Genomic DNA, 19,331 nt, shown 5'->3' with positions numbered 1-19,331 from the left:
AGTGCAGTCCAGCAACGGCCAACTCCTCAAACCTGTAAAAAGGACAACAATGTTAGTAGGAAGCCATCTCCAGTCACCTAGTAGGGGCAATCTAGTTGGGGGTAGGCAAAGTAGAAATATAGGCCCACGTGGGCACCTGCCGAGAAACAAATTTGGTTCACCATGCTAATTGATGGAAACTCTTGAACGCACAACCCCTGAATCTAAATGAAGAATCTATGCCAGTGCACTCGGGCAATATTAGGTCAGGTGTTTAATATATTGTCAAAGGTTGCTCATATCTATACACAGAGAAGTGTTTATGTAGCTTGTCTTTTAATTGCTACTACTCCTGCATCTACAACTACTCACATCTTTGTACAGGTTGAATGAAGATGGTTTAAACACATGTTCAAATTATCTCCACATTTTCCACATTGACCCTGTAGAGCTTCTACCTCACCCAGAGACAGTGACTCGATTCAAACTTCCTCTCTGGTAGCCCCCCATGTATTTCCACAGAGTGGCAATATCAAAACTCTAAAACATAATAGTAGCCTAAATTCCAACCTTTTCAGTACATCTCAACTAACTTTTCACTACCATAGTTCTCTGTTAGAGCTCCGTCAAAGTGCAGACAGCTCTTTACTATTAGAGGCCGATTGGCTGGGCAAGTTTCATTTAATAGAGGAATATTTTGCATGACTTTCTTTAAAAAAAGTAATATATATACATATTAATTTTTCTGTATTCACCAAAACATATACTACAAGCCAGACATTTTTCATTTACCTTCTTAAATTATTTTGCTTTACATATTTGAATCCCCTGTAAATTAGTTGATGCTCCAAATGATGACAAAGTCGTAGCCTTGCCGTTGTTAATTACAACAGCAATACCATATAGCTAAGAAATATTTTATAGTGCAATGTATGATTGCAGTCAATAAGCATGACCCTTTAGGTAGCTCTCGATGAAAGTTATATTTAGGTAACACCGAAATCCAGATTAAAAGTGATCCTTAAGTTCCAATAGACCTTTAATAGAAGTACCAGGCTAGTTGAAATGTTAAGATTTTGCTTTTACTGCAGATATTTTGACTGCTTATCGTAGCTGATACCTTGTGAAAGACTGGGGAAAGCATGCACTAATCAACATAGAAAGTAGGTTACTACCCAAAAATGTTAAGTAGACTCTAGTAGATGCCTCCGGCTCGGACAGAAGAGAAATGTAAATTCCACCAGTCTGCTGCCATTATCCACCATCGAATTAAAGGTGATGGGGACATAGGGCACACATGCATGGATAAAACAATAAGGGCAGGACACTTGGCATACCTGCTCGCTGCATTTTTCGAATTGCCTTTTTTAATTGTATTGTTTGGCAGCCGCCCAGCAAAGTCATGGGAGGGGGGGGGGGGGCTGTTAAATTTAATGCCTCCCCACCCCAGTGCAGGGGCTTTTGGGCTTCCCGTTATGCCCCTGATTTGTGTACATTGAGAACCTGAAATCTGATTCCTTCTTATCTTGAAAAAGGTTGTATAGTTACCCCAGCTGGTGCTACAGGATTGTAAGAGATCACCCCCCCGATTTGCTAGAGGTGTAGCTGAAGGGCTTTTTAAGCTGAGATATATGTTCACTCACAAAGGGGTCTCCATTCCTGTTGTGCGTAGAACTAAATTATCAAGAATCCACACAGCTGGAACCTGGGGAATCAGTCAGATTATGTTCACAGAAATAAGCTAAAAGCCTGCACTAAGCACTGCTTTAGAAAAAAAACATGTAAAAGAAAATGTAGGTTGTGAAGTCAATCTCCACCGTACTTTTTCGCCTTTGTTTCATGATTAGGACCCATGGGCTAGAAAACTATTTGAAGATAATCACAATCTGTAATTTAGAAAGAGCTGTACTGCACATTACCTGTTTATTAAAAGAGTACCTTGTATCGCTATTTAAAGATACTGAGTCTCATGCAAGTTGATTTCAATATTTAAATATCCTAAATTGTGTAATTGAAGTACAAAGGGTTGCCTAATTAAGTGGGATATTTAAGGCAGATGTGACTCACTTAAGGGAAGTGCTTCTTTGTTCATTTAAAAAAGATGAGTTGCTTTGCTTACTGAGTAGATGATTCTTGTTAATAGCCAATATACTAATTAGCAGTTTGGCCAATGTTCAACTAATAGGAGTCTTGTGCAAAAGCTGCGAGCCTCCATTAGAAGCCATATTGTTTAATAGTTGTTGAAAATATTAAAGCCCTCGACAGCATTCCATTATGTGGACTCACTCAACCAAGAGAGGCCGTGGCAGTTCAGTCTTTAGTTAACCACAGCATTTTAAAAGTGCTTTATCCAAGGTTCATGATTAATTATGAACAATATAGATTAGAGATATTCATGTGACCAGATTTAAAATGAAGCTCGTCTCTACGCGTATGCTGTTCTCTTTCTCCACTTACATGATAGAAGCAGAGAGGGCGGGTGCCCTTTCGTGATAAAGGAAAATGGGCACCACTCTATAATGACTGGTAATAGGCAGGAATAATTGGGGGTCATGGGTGCCCCCTTACACCCCTGGAATCCGATGCTACTGTGCCTGCTACACTAATGACAACTACACTTCTGAACAACTCAGTTAATGCCATTGAATAAAGAGTCAAAGGAAACATACAAAGACGTGTATGTCACATGCAGAGAAGATTCAGGGGACATACTTTCATTTCTTATATTATGCAAGTAGATCATCTAGTCCCAGATTAGGAGGTCCTCTCGAAATGGGTCAGCAATCCCCTCCCCCACCCCACCACCACGCTGAGTTGCCAATAGCATTGTTGTGGAAAGGTTACTGATCAATTAAAATTGAGACCCTTACGTTCCCTTGAAAAATGGGGAATGACTGTGGCAGTCAGTAATCCTGGCATTGATTCCCTGGTAATTCCTGTTTTCTTCAGTAATTCGCCTGGAGACCATCCCTGATTTTAGCATTTGTCGTCTCCCATTGAAACACTACAGATCCGTAAAGTTACCGCATAGCTTGTAATTTCGACTACTGGCCCACTTGAAATTGCATGACTGTAAAAATATATTCATATTCTTTAGTATTGAATATTTGTCGTTTTGTAAAGCCTGTGGTTACCTGAAAGGCATCCTGGTGCTGAAGGATACTGAAGTAAATCGAAACATGGGCAGGCAAGGCCAGTGTACTGGACGGAAAAAGGGCTGAACTTTAAGTCTTTAGAAAAAGACAGGATTTGTTCAACAGCCCTAAGGTGCACACGGAGATTGTTCTGATGCATTGCCGCAAGAATGAAAAAGGCTCAACTACCAGAAAGCACATGAGTTTGCTGTGGTATCAGCAACAGTTTGGAAAAGGATGATCTCGAAGCATAGTGAAGACGTGTTTTTTTAAGTCTAGATGGGATGAACCTGACGGAATACCAGTGCGCCATGTAAAGGGACTTGTAACTGAGGGCTTTAGGAATGTGACACCAATAAAGGGAATGAAGATCATAGTTTAGTGTAGTTAATATGGGTTTACAGGAGTAAAATTCAACCACACAGCAGTGTTTTGAATGCATTGAAGAAGGTGAGACAAGGTGACCAGATAAATAAATTGATTTACAGTAATTGATGCTGCTGAGGTTATCTACGTGGACCACCAAGCATCACAATAAACAAGAGAGAAAAAGCAAGATATCCATAAGAAATCTGAGTTGGACAAAGCAGGCAGAAGAGACCATATTAACCTGAGTGGAAAGAGATAGCTCCTGATCCAAAGGGACCCCGCTCTTTCTAACAGGTGGCTGGGGGTTGAGAGGCACCAAGATGAGTGAGGCAAAAGTCAGAAGGCCTGCACTTTGGATTGTAATGGCTTCTGATCATGAGAATCTTCGTTTTGGCTGTGTTAAACTTGAGAGAATTGTTACTCATATATTAGACAATATCAAGGATACAATTTGGAAATCATCAGAGTTAGTCTAATAAAGCCACATGTATTGAGCGTGACCTTGAAAAAGTCTTTTGAGTCCCCGCATTGTGGTTACATGCACAACACGTTGAAACTGTTTGAGGTGGGTCCATACATGGGTATATATTTTATAAACAAACCTGTAGGCCCATATGAAAACTTGGAAGTGCTTCGCTGCTTTTTTGACCATTGGTAGGGGCACCCACTAGAGTTGTCTATGGAAACTCTTGAGGCTAGGCTACCTCTCCTTAAGGCTCAATAAGGTGTATAGCTTTGTGATTCTTTACATGTAGTGTCTTTATATGCAGATGATTTGATGCTGTATTTAAAAGATGCAAGCTCAGACCTCTCTGCAATTGCAGGACTTCTGCATGACTTTGCTGCACTCTTTGGCCTCAGAGCGAACTAGTCCAAGTCCAGTATTTTTCTCTACTTCCAGGGTATGAGTTACCCCTTCAAGTGCAGCTGGACCCTAGATTTCAACACAAAACAGTAGTATTTAGGTACTTGGGTATTAATATCTACCACTTACCTTAAGACCTATAGAGTGATGAATTGGGTAGAGCGGTTCGGGCTGTTAGCAGCCAAGTTGAATTTTTGCCTCCCTTCTCTTATATGCCATGGGATGTACTGTGCTCGTACAGACAATAGTACTTTCTCGTTTACTATATTTTTTTTCCAATCTCACCTTAACTTAATCCCCACTCCTTATTTAGAGACCGTGATGCATTACAAACGGCATTGATTTGACCTTGACACATTGATTTGGGGCGCAAAAGGGATCTAGTGGCTTTGTCTGCTTCAAAGTGACACGTTGAGGCGGGTGGCTCTCCCCTCTCAGATTGCTAATGATATTTTTTAGCATCTCTGCTGCAGTCTGTCTGTCGGGCCAATCCCTGCCTGAAATGGGATTCAGTATCACTAACTTTAAGGACGGTTTATTCGATTATTCTCTGTTCTCCTCTTGGTCACATTCCCTCAGGCTGTTTTGAATGGCTGGTTGCCCTTTGTAGCTGCTGCTTCTCTGCTTGGCCTTTCTACTCGATTAGGATGAATACACTCTGGGCAGATCCGAACATAGACTGATTTAAGCTGGTTGACACTGGGTGATCTTTTCATTAATGGTGAGTTACTAGACTTTCTAGTCCTTATGACAGGTTGTAACCTTCCCCCGTGTCAGTTTCTTACCTATGAATATATTCAGAACATATAGCTCAATCTGTTTAACACTTGAATACTTTAACACACCTCACATGAAGTATATCAGATGCATCACACCATAGGGAATGGAGGCAAATTGATTAAGTGGTTTCACAGAGTTTTCATGCATCATTAAGACCAGTTAAGGGCCTCTCTTTGAGATACATGGGAATCAGGCCTACCAAAGCTATTTTATGATGCTGATTGCTTAAAAATACTTAAGTACCCCTGCAAAGTTTCACAAAATGCCTGGTTTAGGTATATTCAATTCAGTGTCCTGTATTGAGCCTACTTCACACCCAACCGTATCAATAAACAATACCCCGGACATATCCTAAGTGTCCACGATGTAAGTTACTGGACGGCAACCTACTACACATGCTCTGGTCCTGTCCCCGCCTTTCTTAAACCGCGTCAGCATTATTAAGTGATTAACCACCATGACAGGCTGTACTCTGGGGAATTCCCTCAAGGTAGTTTTACAAGACTCATTTCTCTGCCCTTTTATTTTTGCATATTTATATAGCTCAAACTCGACCCGAAGGTATTGGAGCGCTTTACATGAGCACCGTATTTACATTACACATTCAGGCACGGGGAGATTAAGTGATTTGCCCAGAAAAACAGGATGTGGACGCGATCCAGAGGCTCGAACCCTGGTTTCCAGCACCAAAGTCAGCAGTCTAGCCGATGGACCACAGCCTAAACTTGAGGAAGCATCCACAAAATGTATTGCTCTTGCTTTACTTTTGGCAAAGCTTAATATCATGGTTCATTGGAAGAGTCTACTTCCTCCAACTACTGAGACATGGTGCAAGGTCTTGCTTTTCTGGTTGTAGTCTGAAAGTACTTTATTAAATAGGGAGGAGGGGGCGGGCTGAAGAAATATTTTATGGCACGGATCAGGGATTCTTTGGTTGTGGAATTCAAAACTTGTAGTAAGGATGATAATCACCCACCATAAATTCTCCCCCCTGAAGGTAATTGTGCTTATTCCTAGTTTTTGATATACTTTATATGATTTCAATTTGCAATAATTGATGAGGGCCTAACTCCACTTCGCTGGAGCAACTACATAAGCCTTTTATCTTTAAATCTTACAGGGCACTTTAGCCTGGTCTGATGTTAAATTACTTGGCACTATAGGCTGCCGGGCATGAGGTTGGATGGGGTGTGGTATTTAAGGACCGTCTTTTGTGTTATTGACAAAAAAAGAACATTGCTGTGAATGGATCAAATACTTGATAAGACAGAGAAAATGCTGTTATCTTGCAATTTATACTGGTATGCAAATTTGTGCCATCACCATGTTGAAACTTTGATTTATTCACCAATAAGAACAATTTTTGAAAAAAAGATGCAAGTTTGAAAGTTTTTCCTGGTATACCAATGATTGGTGATCAAGAATGACAGGGATTTGGGTATCACCACCATAACACATGAGTTGGAAGCCAAGGATAAAGTAAGCTGGGTGAGAGGACGAACATAGAGGTTCAAAAGAGTGGGGCTGAGGGATAATGCCTGCAGAACCCTGTGGGATAGTGACTTAAAATCTGAGGAGCAATATTGAAAGTATGCAGCCTCGACAGGGCCATGAAGGAACAAATAAATACAGTCAAGTGCCTTTCCCTATACCTTGGAGGCAGCAAGATAATAAACATGATGGTTATGGGAGACGTCCACCAACATAAGGAAATCATCAAATACCAAGATTCAGACCAATTTAAAGCTGGAATGTGTGTGGTTTAAAATATGATTAGACTTAAAGAAAAATAAGCTGTTAGGTGGTTGCTTTCTGAGTACTTTAAAGGGAAAAGGAGAAGACGAATAGGTAAAAAATACATCAGAATAGAGGGACCAGCAGAAGATTGGTATGAATGGGTAAGAGGAAGTCTGATTTTCCTAGTTGATGAAAATGGGCAGGACATGGATCCAGAGGAGATGCGGAGGGAGTCAAAGAGACAAGTTGAAAACTAAAAAAAAGTACAGAACATTCACTGAGGATGGAGGAGACAGACCAGTCAGAAGGTTGGATGGTGGGGGGAGATTTACAAAGAGAAGATATTTTGTCAGTGAAAAATGTAAATTGATTGTTAAAGAATGATTGTGAATGTCCAAAGAAGGAAGAACAACACTCCAGTCATGAGGGGAAGTGATGATGCTGGCTTCGAACAGGAGTATTCCAAATCATGGTTATACTAAAACATGAAGTCTCCAAATATGGCTGTCATCAAACTTCCTGAAGTAGCAATCTGGCAAAGACAAAAGGGCAGGCCCTGCATTGAAACTTCCTCACCCTGAGCAGTATTTGTTACTCACCCCCTCATAATCCACAGAATCAATGTGCTTGGGAAGGACTGGTCAGTAATACCATGCTAAATGGTTCTTATAAAATGTCTAAGAGTAGCCTTGTCTCCATTCTCTCTCTCTTGAGTGCCTGGATATTTATCCTCCAGCTTCAGGAAGCAAGCAATACACTCTTATTTTCTAGGGAGCTATATCCATCCTCCATCATGTTCCATGCTAAACCCAGGCTATCCAGAATATATTTCACTTGTTTCAGCAATCAGACTTTTATCATAACAGGGGGTCTTGGTAACATCTGCATCATACATCCATGCACCTGACACTCACATGCCACGTTAGTGCACGGTTCTTGGTTTTACATCTAAATGGAACCCTTACTTAATGGGTAGCACTTATCCCTGGACAGAATAAGTCTTCTCAGGGCTACTAACCTACCAAAATCTTTATGCTGCCACCATCCCTTGATGTCAACAACACACAACAAGAACAGTAGACACTTGTCAGCAAAAGAGGACATGCTGGGTGCATACCTTCAAGACACAGAACATTGTGGGTCACTCATGGTGGTGGCACATTCCCTTTATCATATAGGAGACCTTCTCGTTCCCCAGCAGAGTTGATATGGCATTTTCCTTGGATTCTGTTGAAGCAAATTATTACATTCCCTATGCTCTTATGGCAGCCTCCATGTTGCTTTACACAATCTTGTATCATCCCCCAACATAGCATGTATGCCCATCCCTACCAGGCACACTCAACCCCAATATAGAAATACGGAATGCTAGACCATAGAAACGTTTGAAAATGTCACATTAAAATGAACTATATGGCAAATGACCTACTTTGAAGATGAAACTTTGCATCTGCTGTTAGAAAAAACTATATCTTTTTGCTGAAAAGTAATCAGATATTTCGATATTCTAATTTGTGTAATTAAAATCTAAAAGCTGAGATTTTTAAGGCTGGTGTGACTAATATTATTAAAGCGCTATATTGTACATTAAAGAAACTGAAATGTTCCTCTGATTATCAAGTGGACCATGGTGCTATTTTTAATAGCCAATAAACTAATTTGTGGATGGACCGGTGTTCTGCTATTATGAGTAATTTTGTGGCCTTTAGTTAGGACTGCGCACACCTTTTTACTAATATTTAATACTTTATCCTGGTGGGTGGTGCGGGATGGTAAATCCTCCTGAGTGTGAGGTAATAATGAATCCTTCAAATAGCCCTTCCCTACACCGTGAGTTGCGTCCCCAAACCGCGCTCTAAAGAAACTATTCTTTCATGATTGACTTGTTGTCAAATTGAATTTATTATAGCTTTGCATCAATGTATCATTTCAATTTGCTTCATTCAAATTATATTGTCGTAACTCTGTTACTTAAAGTTTAAAGTAGTGCCCAATGCATTTTGGGCAACACCCTTCATCAGGGGCTTGCTCCTACAAAAAATAGAAAAAACTGTATGTAAAATACATCTATGTTAAATGTTTAATGTACTGGTCTAATGCTTCCAGTTGAGACTGTGATGACCATTCTTTCCATATAGTGAATTGGATTTACTTCAACAATTAGTGACAACCAGATTATTTTTGGGATGTTCTAATCACCAAGTAAAATACCTGGTTGGTCACCAGCATTTACACAAAACATACAGATCGTAATGATCTTTTTCATTTCACTAGTTTCCATCAACCGTCTTTTAAAAAAACACTCACCATATTCACAATTGTTACGTTTAAAAAGAATTTCATACATAAATCAAGATATCACTGTAAAAAGATTCAAAACAGTTCAGTCCATAGAAAACTATGGAAGCGTCATTTTATAATGCAAAGTACTAGGGCTGTGTCAAGATCAATAGAGGAAAACTGGTGCAGTGGTGGTGAGGCGCCGGAAAGCAAAGCGGACACATAGGTTCCTTACTCCAGGAAATGGGACACATTGGTTTCTTACTTGCTGGGAAGGTGATGTGTTGGTTCTTGTTCCCAGGGAAGGTGATGCATCGGTTTCTTACTGCTACGCAGGGGATGTGCTGCATCAGGCCCTTACTGTGAGAGAAGGTGATGCGTCAAGTTCTTACTGCAAAGGAAGGGGATGCATTGGTTTCTTAATGCGAGGAGAGGTGATGTGTAAGTCTCTGGACACGCAGCCTTTACTGCAGTCTAGCATCAATGACAGAAGTAAAATGCATGGCGATCCGAATGCACTTAATGTCAATTTGGTGGTGGCAAAATAGACACTGCATCAATTTCTTCATCTGCGGTTCAACATGCATTGATTCCTTTGCCCTGCGTCTGAGTTCGTGCAGGGGCCTCAGACTTCATAGACGGTGGACTGTGGTGGTTTGTTCAGCAGCGGACAAGCACCGCGTTGATTTCTTTGGCCACACGGCAGCTGTGCATGGAAATGTCTACCGCACAGCAGTGCTGCATTGCTGAAACAGGCGCTGGAAGGATGAGTTGTCAATTTTGATGGTTTCAAGCAAAAAAACAACCTCAAAAAGGCCCAGAACTGGACTTGGCACCACAGAGCAGGTCAAAGTCCCAGCATTGGAGTTCAGGGGGTTGAAGATAAAGTCTTTAATGGCCCTGAATCTTCTTAACAGGAGGCAAGCACACACAAGCCCTTGGAGAAACTTCACAAGCAGGATACAAAGCAAAGTCCAGTCCTTTTCCTCTCCAAAACAGAACCAGCAACTTCAGGCCAACCCAGCAAAGCAACACACAGCAAAGATACAGTACTCCTCCTCACAGCTCTTCAGTTCTTCTCCTTGGCAGAGGTTCTTCTTGAACCAGAAGTGTTTTAAAACTCTGGGGTTTTAGGGACAATACTTGTACCCCTTTTGGCATTTGAAGTAGGCATTCTTCAAATAATTTTTTTATAGTGCAAAGTTGTGGTCCTTCCTGTTCTTGGCTCCAGACACATTCCAGGGAGGTGGAGCCAGCATTGTGAGAGGCCCGGCACAGCCCTATTCCAGTGCAGGTAACAGCTCCTCCCACCACTCTAACTCATGAAGGTCCATCAGTCTGGTAATGGCCATCAGGATATGCAGGGCGCACCTCAAATCCCTTTGTGTGAGCGTCTGAAGTGAATCCACAAAAGCCCCAGTCAGTGAAAACCAGATGTTGATGATTACATCAGCAAGCAGAGACATAGAATAGTGAAGCAAGAAAATGCCCACTTTTAAAACTTAAAGCAAAAGGCACACAGGTAATAGATGGAATGCAGAGCAATTAAAACATTCTTTTTGTGCTTTCTAAAAGTGGCATTTTCAAACACACAATTCAAAAACCAACTTCACTTTTAAATTCTTAGCTTAGGGAGCACAAACTCCGAAGCTCCATCTCTTCCCAATTGAAAGTTACACTTGTAAGATGTTATAAGGCAGCCTCAATGATAACCTATGTGAAAGACAAGCCTTGCAGTAGTGAAAACCGAAATTGGCAGTATTTCACTATCAGGACATGTAAACCTCACCAGCTAATCTTCTACCTTTCACATACACTGCACCCTGCCAATGGGGCTACCTTGGGCCTACCTTAGTGGTCCCTTATATGTAGAAAAAGGGAAGGTTTGGGCCTAGCAAATGGGGCACTTGCCAGGTCGCCATGGCAGTTTAAAACTGCACTCGCAGACACTGCATTGGCATTACCGAGACATGTTTACAGGGCTACTCATGTGAGTGGCACAACCAGTGCTGCAGGCCCAAAGTAGCATTTGATTAACAGGCCATAGGCACACACAGTGCATATTACTAGGGGCTTACCAGTAAATCAAAATGCCATTTATGGATAACCATAATTTACTCATGGAGCACTTGCACTTTACCACTGATCAACAGTGGTAAATTGCCCAGAGTACCTAAACCAGCAAAAACGAAGTCCAGCATACACAAAAAAGTTCAGGAGGCAGAGACAAAAAGACTGGGAAAACTACGCTAAGGATGCCAGCTTTAACAAAACTCATTGAGTCTGCCTCCTTCTCTTCACCTTGCAACCCAAGCACACCATCTGTGGCATACCCCAATGCTCATCCCCCGGTCCAACCCTCCCAAACATCTACAAAACACCACTTGAAGACATTGTCAGTCGCACAACATCAACATCATCTCCTATGCCGACGATACCCAGCTTGTCCTCTCGCTCTCAGCGGATCTCTCCCCGATGAAGACCAACTTCTACAACTGTATGAAGACCGTCTTAACCTGGATGAAGGACAACTGCCTGAAGCTCAACATAGACAACACTGAAGTTCTGATCTTCGGCAGACACACCACTCTGGAATGATTCCTGGTGGCCTGTAGAGCTCGGACCCACCCCCACACAGTAAGACCACACCCGCAACCTTGGCATCATCTTGTACAGCGAATTATCCATGAAACATCAGGTCAACACCTTTTCCTCAGCCTGCTTCCATAAGCTCTGCATGCTCTTCTACAGGCTCTACATCAGCCCCAGGAAAATGGTGACACAGGCCTTCATCATAGGCCCTCATCACTAGCTGAGTAGAATAAGGCAACACACTCTATGCAGGCACCACCACCCAACTCATGCAGAGACACTATACAATCCAGAACACAGCTGCCATACTGATCCACAACCTGCCCAAAAAGACATGTATCACCCAGCACCTGAAGGACCTTCGCTGGGTCAAGTCAAGTCAAGTCAAGTCAGAAATTTGTATAGCGCGCTACATACCCTGAGGGTCTCAAGGCGCTTGAAGAAGGGTGGGGAGTTATTTGTCGAAAATCCATGTTTTGAGTTGCTTTCTGAATGCTAGGTGGTTCTGAGTGAGACGAAGGTGAGGGGAAAGTGAGTTCCAAGTTTTAGCTGCTAGGTAGGAGAAGGATCTACCTCCCATGGTGGTTTTGTTGATGCGAGGTACAGTGGCAAGGGCTTGGTTGGAGGATCGTAGTTGGCGTGAAGGGGTGTAGAAGGATAGTCGTGAGTTGAGGCATTCGGGTCCGATTTCGTAGAGTGCTTTGTGTGCGTGGGTTAGGAGTCGGAAAGTGATCCTCTTATTGACGGGGAGCCAGTGGAGGTTTTTCAAGTGATCAGAGATGTGCTCTTGACGCGGGATGTCTAATATGAGCCTGGCTGAGGCGTTCTGGATACGTTGTAGTTTCTTCTGGAGTTTTGCGGTGGTGCCGGCGTATAGGGTGTTTCCGTAGTCCAGTCGGCTCGTGACCAGAGCGTGGGTGACTGTTTTTCTGGTTTCGGTGGGGATCCAGCGGAAAGTTTTTTTGAGCATGCGAAGAATGTTGAAGCAAGATGAAGAAACGGCGTTGACTTGTCTGTTCATCGAGAGTGAGGAATCCAGGATGACGCCCAGGTTCCGTGCGTGGTCCGTCGGGATGGGTGCTTTTCCAAGGGCCTCTGGCCACCAAGAGTCGTCCCAGGCGGAGGGGGAGGTACCTAGGATGAGGACTTCTGTTTTGTCTGAGTTCAGTTTCAGTCGGCTGTGCTTCATCCATTCGGCTACTTCTTTCATCCCTTCGTGAAGGTTGGTTTTGGCCGTGTTAGGGTCTCTGGTGAGTGATAGGATCAGTTGAGTGTCGTCTGCGTAGGAGATGATGTTGAGGTTATGTTGGCGTGCGATGGCCGCAAGGGGGCTCATGTAAACGTTGAAGAGGGTGGGACTGAGTGAGGATCCTTGAGGTACTCCGCAGATGACTTCAGTAGCCTCTGACTTGAATGGTGGAAGGCGGACTCTCTGGGTTCTTCCGGAGAGGAACGAGGTGATCCATTCCAGAGCTTTTCCTTGGATTCCGATGTCTTTGAGGCGCTGTAGAAGGGTGCTATGGCAGACTGTGTCGAATGCTGCGGAGAGGTCGAGGAGGATGAGGGCGACTGTGTCTCCATTGTCCAGTAGAGTTCGAATGTCGTCTGTTGCTGCGATGAGGGCGGTTTCGGTGCTGTGCTTAGCTCGGAAGCCGGACTGTGAAGAGTCGAGGGATTTGTTGGTTTCGAGGAATGCGGCGAGCTGGTTGTTGACAGCTTTCTCGATGACTTTGGCCGGAAATGGAAGGAGCGAGATGGGGCGATAGTTTTTGAGTTCGGTGGGGTCAGCTGTGGGTTTCTTCAGGAGGGCGCTGAGTTCGGCATGTTTCCGCTTTCCGGGAAGGATGCGGAGTTGAAGGAGCAGTTGATGACGTCTCGGAGGTGCGGTGCAATAACGGAGTCTGCTTTGTTGAAGATGCGGTGAGGGCAGGGGTCTGTGGGGGATCCTGAATGGATAGAATTCATCAGACGGATGGTGTCCTCAGTTGAGATTGGCTTCCAGTCCTTGAGGGTGTTCATGGGGGGTGGGTGTCCTGCAGGGGATTGGGTGGGTTGGTCTACGGGTTGGTTGTCGAAGCTGTTGTGGATGTCTGCAATTTTATCGTGGAAGAATGAGGCTAGGGAGTCGCAGAGGGCTTGAGAGGGGGTGATGTCGTTGGAGTTGGCTGAGGGGTTGGTGAATTCCTTGACGATGTTGAATAATTCCTTGCTGTTATGGGCGTTGTTATCTAGACGGTCCTTGAAGGCTGCTTTCTTGGCATTTCGGATTAGTTGGTGGTGTATGCGGGTGGCGTTTTTGAAGGCGTCTTTGGTGCTGGTGGTTGGGTCTTTTTTCCAGGCCTTCTCGAGGGAGCGACAGAGTTTCTTGGATTTCTTAAGGTCGTCGTTGAACCAGGAGGCCTTCTTGCTGCCTGGTTTGATTTGTCATTGTTTCAGCGGTGCTAGGATGTCGGCGCTCTTGGATAACCATTGGGTGAGGTTGGTGGCTGCTTGGTCAGGGTTTGAGGAGTGGGCGGGGGGCTTTTGAAGAAGCGATGAGGAGATCTGGTCGATGGTGATTTTGTTCCAATTTCTTTGCAAAGTGGGTTGGGGGTGGTTGTTGGTTGTGGGCTTGTTGTAGGTGAAGTGAACGCAGCTGTGGTCAGTCCAAAGGAGAGCTGTGGTGTGGCTGAAGGAAACATGCTTGCTGGAGGTGAAGATAGGGTCGAGTGTGTGACCTGCGATGTGGGTGGGGGTAGTGACAAGTTGTTTAAGTCCGAGGTTTGCGAGGTTGTCCAAAAGGGTGGTGGTGTTGCGGTCGTTGTTCTTTTCAAGGTGAAAGTTGAGGTCTCCCAAAAGGATGTATTCCTCGGAGGGGAGCGTGTGTGGAGTGATGAAGTCTGTGATGTCTTCACTAAATTGTGCGCGGGGTCCTGGTGGTCTGTAAAGGAGGGTGCCTCTGAGTGTGGTCTTGGGGTCGGTGTGGATCTAGAAGTGGAGGTGTTCAGAGTTTGCGAGATTGACGTCTGAGCTGGTTGAGATGCGGATGGATTTCTTATGAACGATAGCGATGCCTCCTCCTGTTTGGCTGGTACGGTCCTTGCGAATGATCTTATAGCCTTCCGGGATGGCAATGGTGATGTCCGGGGCAGAAGAGGCATTCATCCATGTTTCTGTTAGGAAAGCGACGTCCGGAGAGATGGTGTCTAGTAGATTCCATAGGTCAATGGCGTGCCTGTGGATCAAGCGGGTGTTGAGCAAGATGCATTGTAGGTGGTTGGGGTTGGATATCTGTGGTCTGATTGTAGATGAGGAGTTGGTCTTGTTACCGTCGAACTTGCAGGAGTAACAAGAAAAGGGTCCATGGGTGTATCCAGGAGCAGCTTGGGCACAGTTGAGGGAGCGGCCGGGTTGAGGGCTAGGAGGGTGGTGGCATCGTAAGTAATGCGGGCGGGGTGGACAGTACGTGGACCAGGGGGTATGGCGCTGGCCGCGGTCCAGGCGCGGACGGGCGCAGACGGGCTTACCTTTGGCGCACCTTCGGCGCGACTGGGACGCGACCGCTGCGCGTGAACGCTGCGCGAGAATGCAACTGACATATGCTGAAAGTGGAGGGGGAGGGGCGAGGGAGGAGCAGCTGGGAGGGGCGGGTGCGTGGAGAGGGCGGGCTCCGGGCACAACAACAACCACTATCACAATGGCGGCAGAAACGAAACCGCAATCCGGTTGGGGGAAATAAGTTATATAATGATGCTGTGGGCAAAGCGGCGCTTAGGGAATGGGGCGCAATATGGCTTAGAACGGTCAGGCCCTTAACATAGAGATACACAGTCAAGCGCTTTAAAATCAGATCACAGCAGCGCTACGATATCCAGTCAAGCGCTATAAAACTCAGGAGATCTAAGCAGCGCTACGATACCCAGTAAAGCGCTATGAAGGTCAGCAGAGCAGAGCAGCGCTATGGTGTCCAGGTGGAGAGCAGGGGCTGAAGGGAGCGACTGCTTCTGACAAAGTCAGGATGGTCACCCATCCAGAAGAGATGCCACTTCAAGCTTCTGATGCAAGCCTACAAAGCCCTCCATGACCAGGCACCCACCTACATGGACCACCACCTGCACTTCCACCAACCTACCAGGAACCTCCGCTCCACACACCTCGCCCTTGCAGAGATACCATGTATCCAAGGCTGACACTCCGGACGAAGCTCCTTCTCCCACCACACCGACAAAGCCTGGAACGCCCTTCTCCTTCACCTCTGTACCGCACCCACACTGACCCACTTCAGGAAGGGACTCAAGACCTGGTCCTTCGACTGATACCTGTAGGACAGTGCTTGGATACCCTCTAGGGTGATAAGGAGTTCTATACAAGTACAAGATTGATTGATTATTGGAGGACCCAGTTTTATTTCTTGTAGTGCCATCCTATGCAAACACCCTACACTCTTGTTCTAGTAGGACACATGTTCCCTATAGAGTTTGGGGAGCCTCGACAGAGCTCTAACAGCCAGATTCATCAACAACCCAATTTGCGATTCCTTAATTGCGAAAAATACCGATTCACTATTAAGGAATAGCAAAATGGAATGCATCAAGAAATCAATAAAAAAATAGCGATTTCTTAGAATTCCTTAATTGCAACTCGCAAATTGCGAGTCGCAATTAAGGAATACCTCCCCATTCATTACTATGGGCCTAGAGGCCCATAGGAATGAATGGGAAGACAATCTCAATTTGCGATTCGCTATTGCGAATTGCAAAATTAGATTGCGGTTTCAAGGGTGCAGGAGTGTCCAAAGGACACCCTGTTGCACCCCTGAAATTGATCTGTGCACATATGTTGTGCATACACATGCTCTGAGGGAATGTGTTTGCGCAACATGAAACTTTGAAAAATGCACTTTAGATTTTCATTTTCATCGATCAACGCAAACTATTAATTAGCCGTGCGAGCACTCCCATAGAGCGCAAGAAGGCCACTTCAGTCCTTTTTTATATATTTTATGTACCCTTTAAACGGCGGCCAAAGGGTATGCTACCGTTTCTAATATTATTGAAGTGCTGGCCCTGTGTCTACATTATAAAAATGTTTACCAAACGTAACAGCCAGTTAGTGGTCAAACACAATGGGAATGTGTTTGGACACTGCATGAGCTGGGCTTCACAGGGACTATTTTATGGCAGTTTTATGGAAGACAGCAATGCTGGTGTATCCCCTTTGTAGAATAAATTAGGTTTTGTATTCTCAAAGGCTCTTGGTATCTTTGATAAAGATCATAATAAAATAGAATATGAAAAAAAACTTCGACAGTGGGTGACAATCTAACTAGAGTTGAATGCTATGCACACAACATGTTTTTACCACCATGGGGTTCAAAACACAACTAGATGGATTGTGACTTAAAGTTCATTAAGTAGATTTACTGCACATCCTTATAACCAGCAAGGTTTTCCACTGCTTTTGTTCGGCCTACACAATGGAAGCAGCCTGTTCTAGTAAGATGAGAGGAATCCATAGAGCAAATTCACGACGACTCTGAAAAGAGGAGATCGATAGATATCACTTTTTTAAAACTTGGAAGATGATGCTGTTTAGCTTTTCCCACTGTTGTTAAACCACCTTCTGTATTTACTAGAGTAACGAGCTGTTCCTGTGCTCTGCGACAGTTACCCTACTAAATACAGTAACATGGTTACGACTCCATTAACTGCAACAAACAAATCGCAGATTCAGAAACCTACAATATTCATAACTATATAATTGCAGTTTATTTTGCAAATAAGGTAGACTGTTAAGTGACTAACTGTACAGGCCATTTTAAAAACTAAATTATGAAAGGAGAAGTTAAAAAGCTCTACACTTTTAATGAAGATTTATGTATGTAAAATAACCCGCATAAGTTATAATAATGTGTACATATCAGTGTCACTAAGATAGTCAACTGTTTAATAAGTTATTGTCTGTTTTCTCTTTTCTGAAGGCCAATGCAGTCCTTGCAAAAGTGGGTTATCCAGAGTTCATAATGAATGACACGCATGTGAATGAAGAAATCAAATCAGTAAGTTGAAAATCAATGTCCATATGTATCCTTGGAGACTATATACTTTATTTCACGTTTGCATAGTTAAAAGCATGTTTGTGGAAAAAAACCTCCTTAAATCTATGAATACATAATATTTTTTAACATGTCTGTTTTGATGGGGTTTATCAAGGTGTCTGCCTACTTGAGTGGCATTGCTTTAATAAAGTTTGAAAGACGTTCAAATCATGCCAAACCATTCCAATTAGTGCAGTGCGGTATCTCCATGAGCAATAAGACTCCACACGAGTCTTAGTTTTACTGGGTTGGGAATGCACCGGGTAAAACCACACATTTACCCGCACACATTTCCATCTACTCCAAACAGGTAGTTAATGTGTGCCGAAAAGGGACAGCAATGTATAATCTCAGGCAGGAATACGCCCAGTTGTTCTAACCAGCATGTTATTTGTCATTCTGTACCTGGAAGCTCATGATGTTTGATAACTTGTGTAGCATCCACAGATAACATCTAATCTTTTTGGAAAATCTCTCTCATGCGTGCAGTACCAGTTGTAGCATCCTCCCCAGCCTGGGTACCTGCTAATGGCTATGCCACACACGGAGCTTAGTTTTAAACATCTTAATTTCTGTGCATGTAACTGAATTCAATATTTGAAACAAACCTTCATTACATTCTGCCCCTAACACTTATGTCCCAGTTCTACAGAGTCCCTCAGGAATCAAAAGGACTCCATTATTTCTAACTCGCAAAAACACTATATCTCCCCATCTGTGTTGTTAAATAAAAAATGCACAAGTTTCTACAACATATCTAGCTAGACATTTACAAATAAATCTCTTCAATCAGTCTTTTTGGCTCTTTAATTGTTCGACCTGATCTTGTTCTCAGAAACTGGGAGCTGTCATCCCCAATGTCCAGGATCTGTGTCAGCGGTGTAGCGGTAACAGCAGTCACTGAGGGTTCAGACCCTGTCTTGCCTTCATCAATTAGGAAGAATGTCGCAAGTTTATTTTGAAGAGGGGGTTGATATGTGAGGTGTGAGTTTAAAATGCAGAGTGTGAATGATGAGATGGATAAGAGAAGTACAGGTGATAGCAGGGATTATCAAGAAATACCGATTTTTGTCAATTGGGGTGGTGAGGGTTTAAACGCACACAAAGAGTACAGTATTAGTTTTTCGAAATGTGTAACAAATTAAGTACAGTGAAGTAATGGTGATTTTGAATTGTTGTTTGCAGTTACCCCCGAAGAAGGGCGTGTTAAGCCCGAAATGCATTGGGTTACAATAAAGAACACTGCGTTGGATGAATCATACGTTTCTTTAGTGTTCTTTATAGAGGCCTGGATGGGCACATTCTGAGCATTAGAAGTTGTTGAAACAGTATGATACCCTGCATGTGGCGACAAGATGCTCAAGCAGATTTTCAAACAAACGTGAATAATACATGGAGTAAATGGATAAAAGATAGTAAAAAAATGGAGCTACTTTGCTAATTCGCTTTTTGCTGTGCAACTGGATTGGGAGTGAAATGTCGCTCCTCACTGCATGTTGTATTACCCGTGTGCCACCCG

At 43.6% G+C, this 19,331-nt stretch overlaps 1 protein-coding gene across 1 annotated transcript in view; it reads left to right on the top strand.

Annotated features, from left to right (window-relative positions):
• Nucleotides 1-19,331, top strand: part of PHEX (phosphate regulating endopeptidase X-linked) — a 1,438,972-nt gene that overhangs the window by 974,132 nt on the left and 445,509 nt on the right. Inside the window, exon 13 of the mRNA XM_086934549.1 lies at nt 17,696-17,773. Coding sequence (XP_086790675.1) covers nt 17,696-17,773 — 78 coding nt within the window. The remainder of the gene's footprint in view (nt 1-17,695; nt 17,774-19,331) is intronic.

This window comes from Lissotriton vulgaris, chromosome 8, assembly GCF_964263255.1.
Source record: "Lissotriton vulgaris chromosome 8, aLisVul1.2, whole genome shotgun sequence".
In the NCBI taxonomy this organism is placed as follows: domain Eukaryota; kingdom Metazoa; phylum Chordata; class Amphibia; order Caudata; family Salamandridae; genus Lissotriton; species Lissotriton vulgaris.
This window is presented reverse-complemented; position numbering and strand designations above follow the sequence as displayed.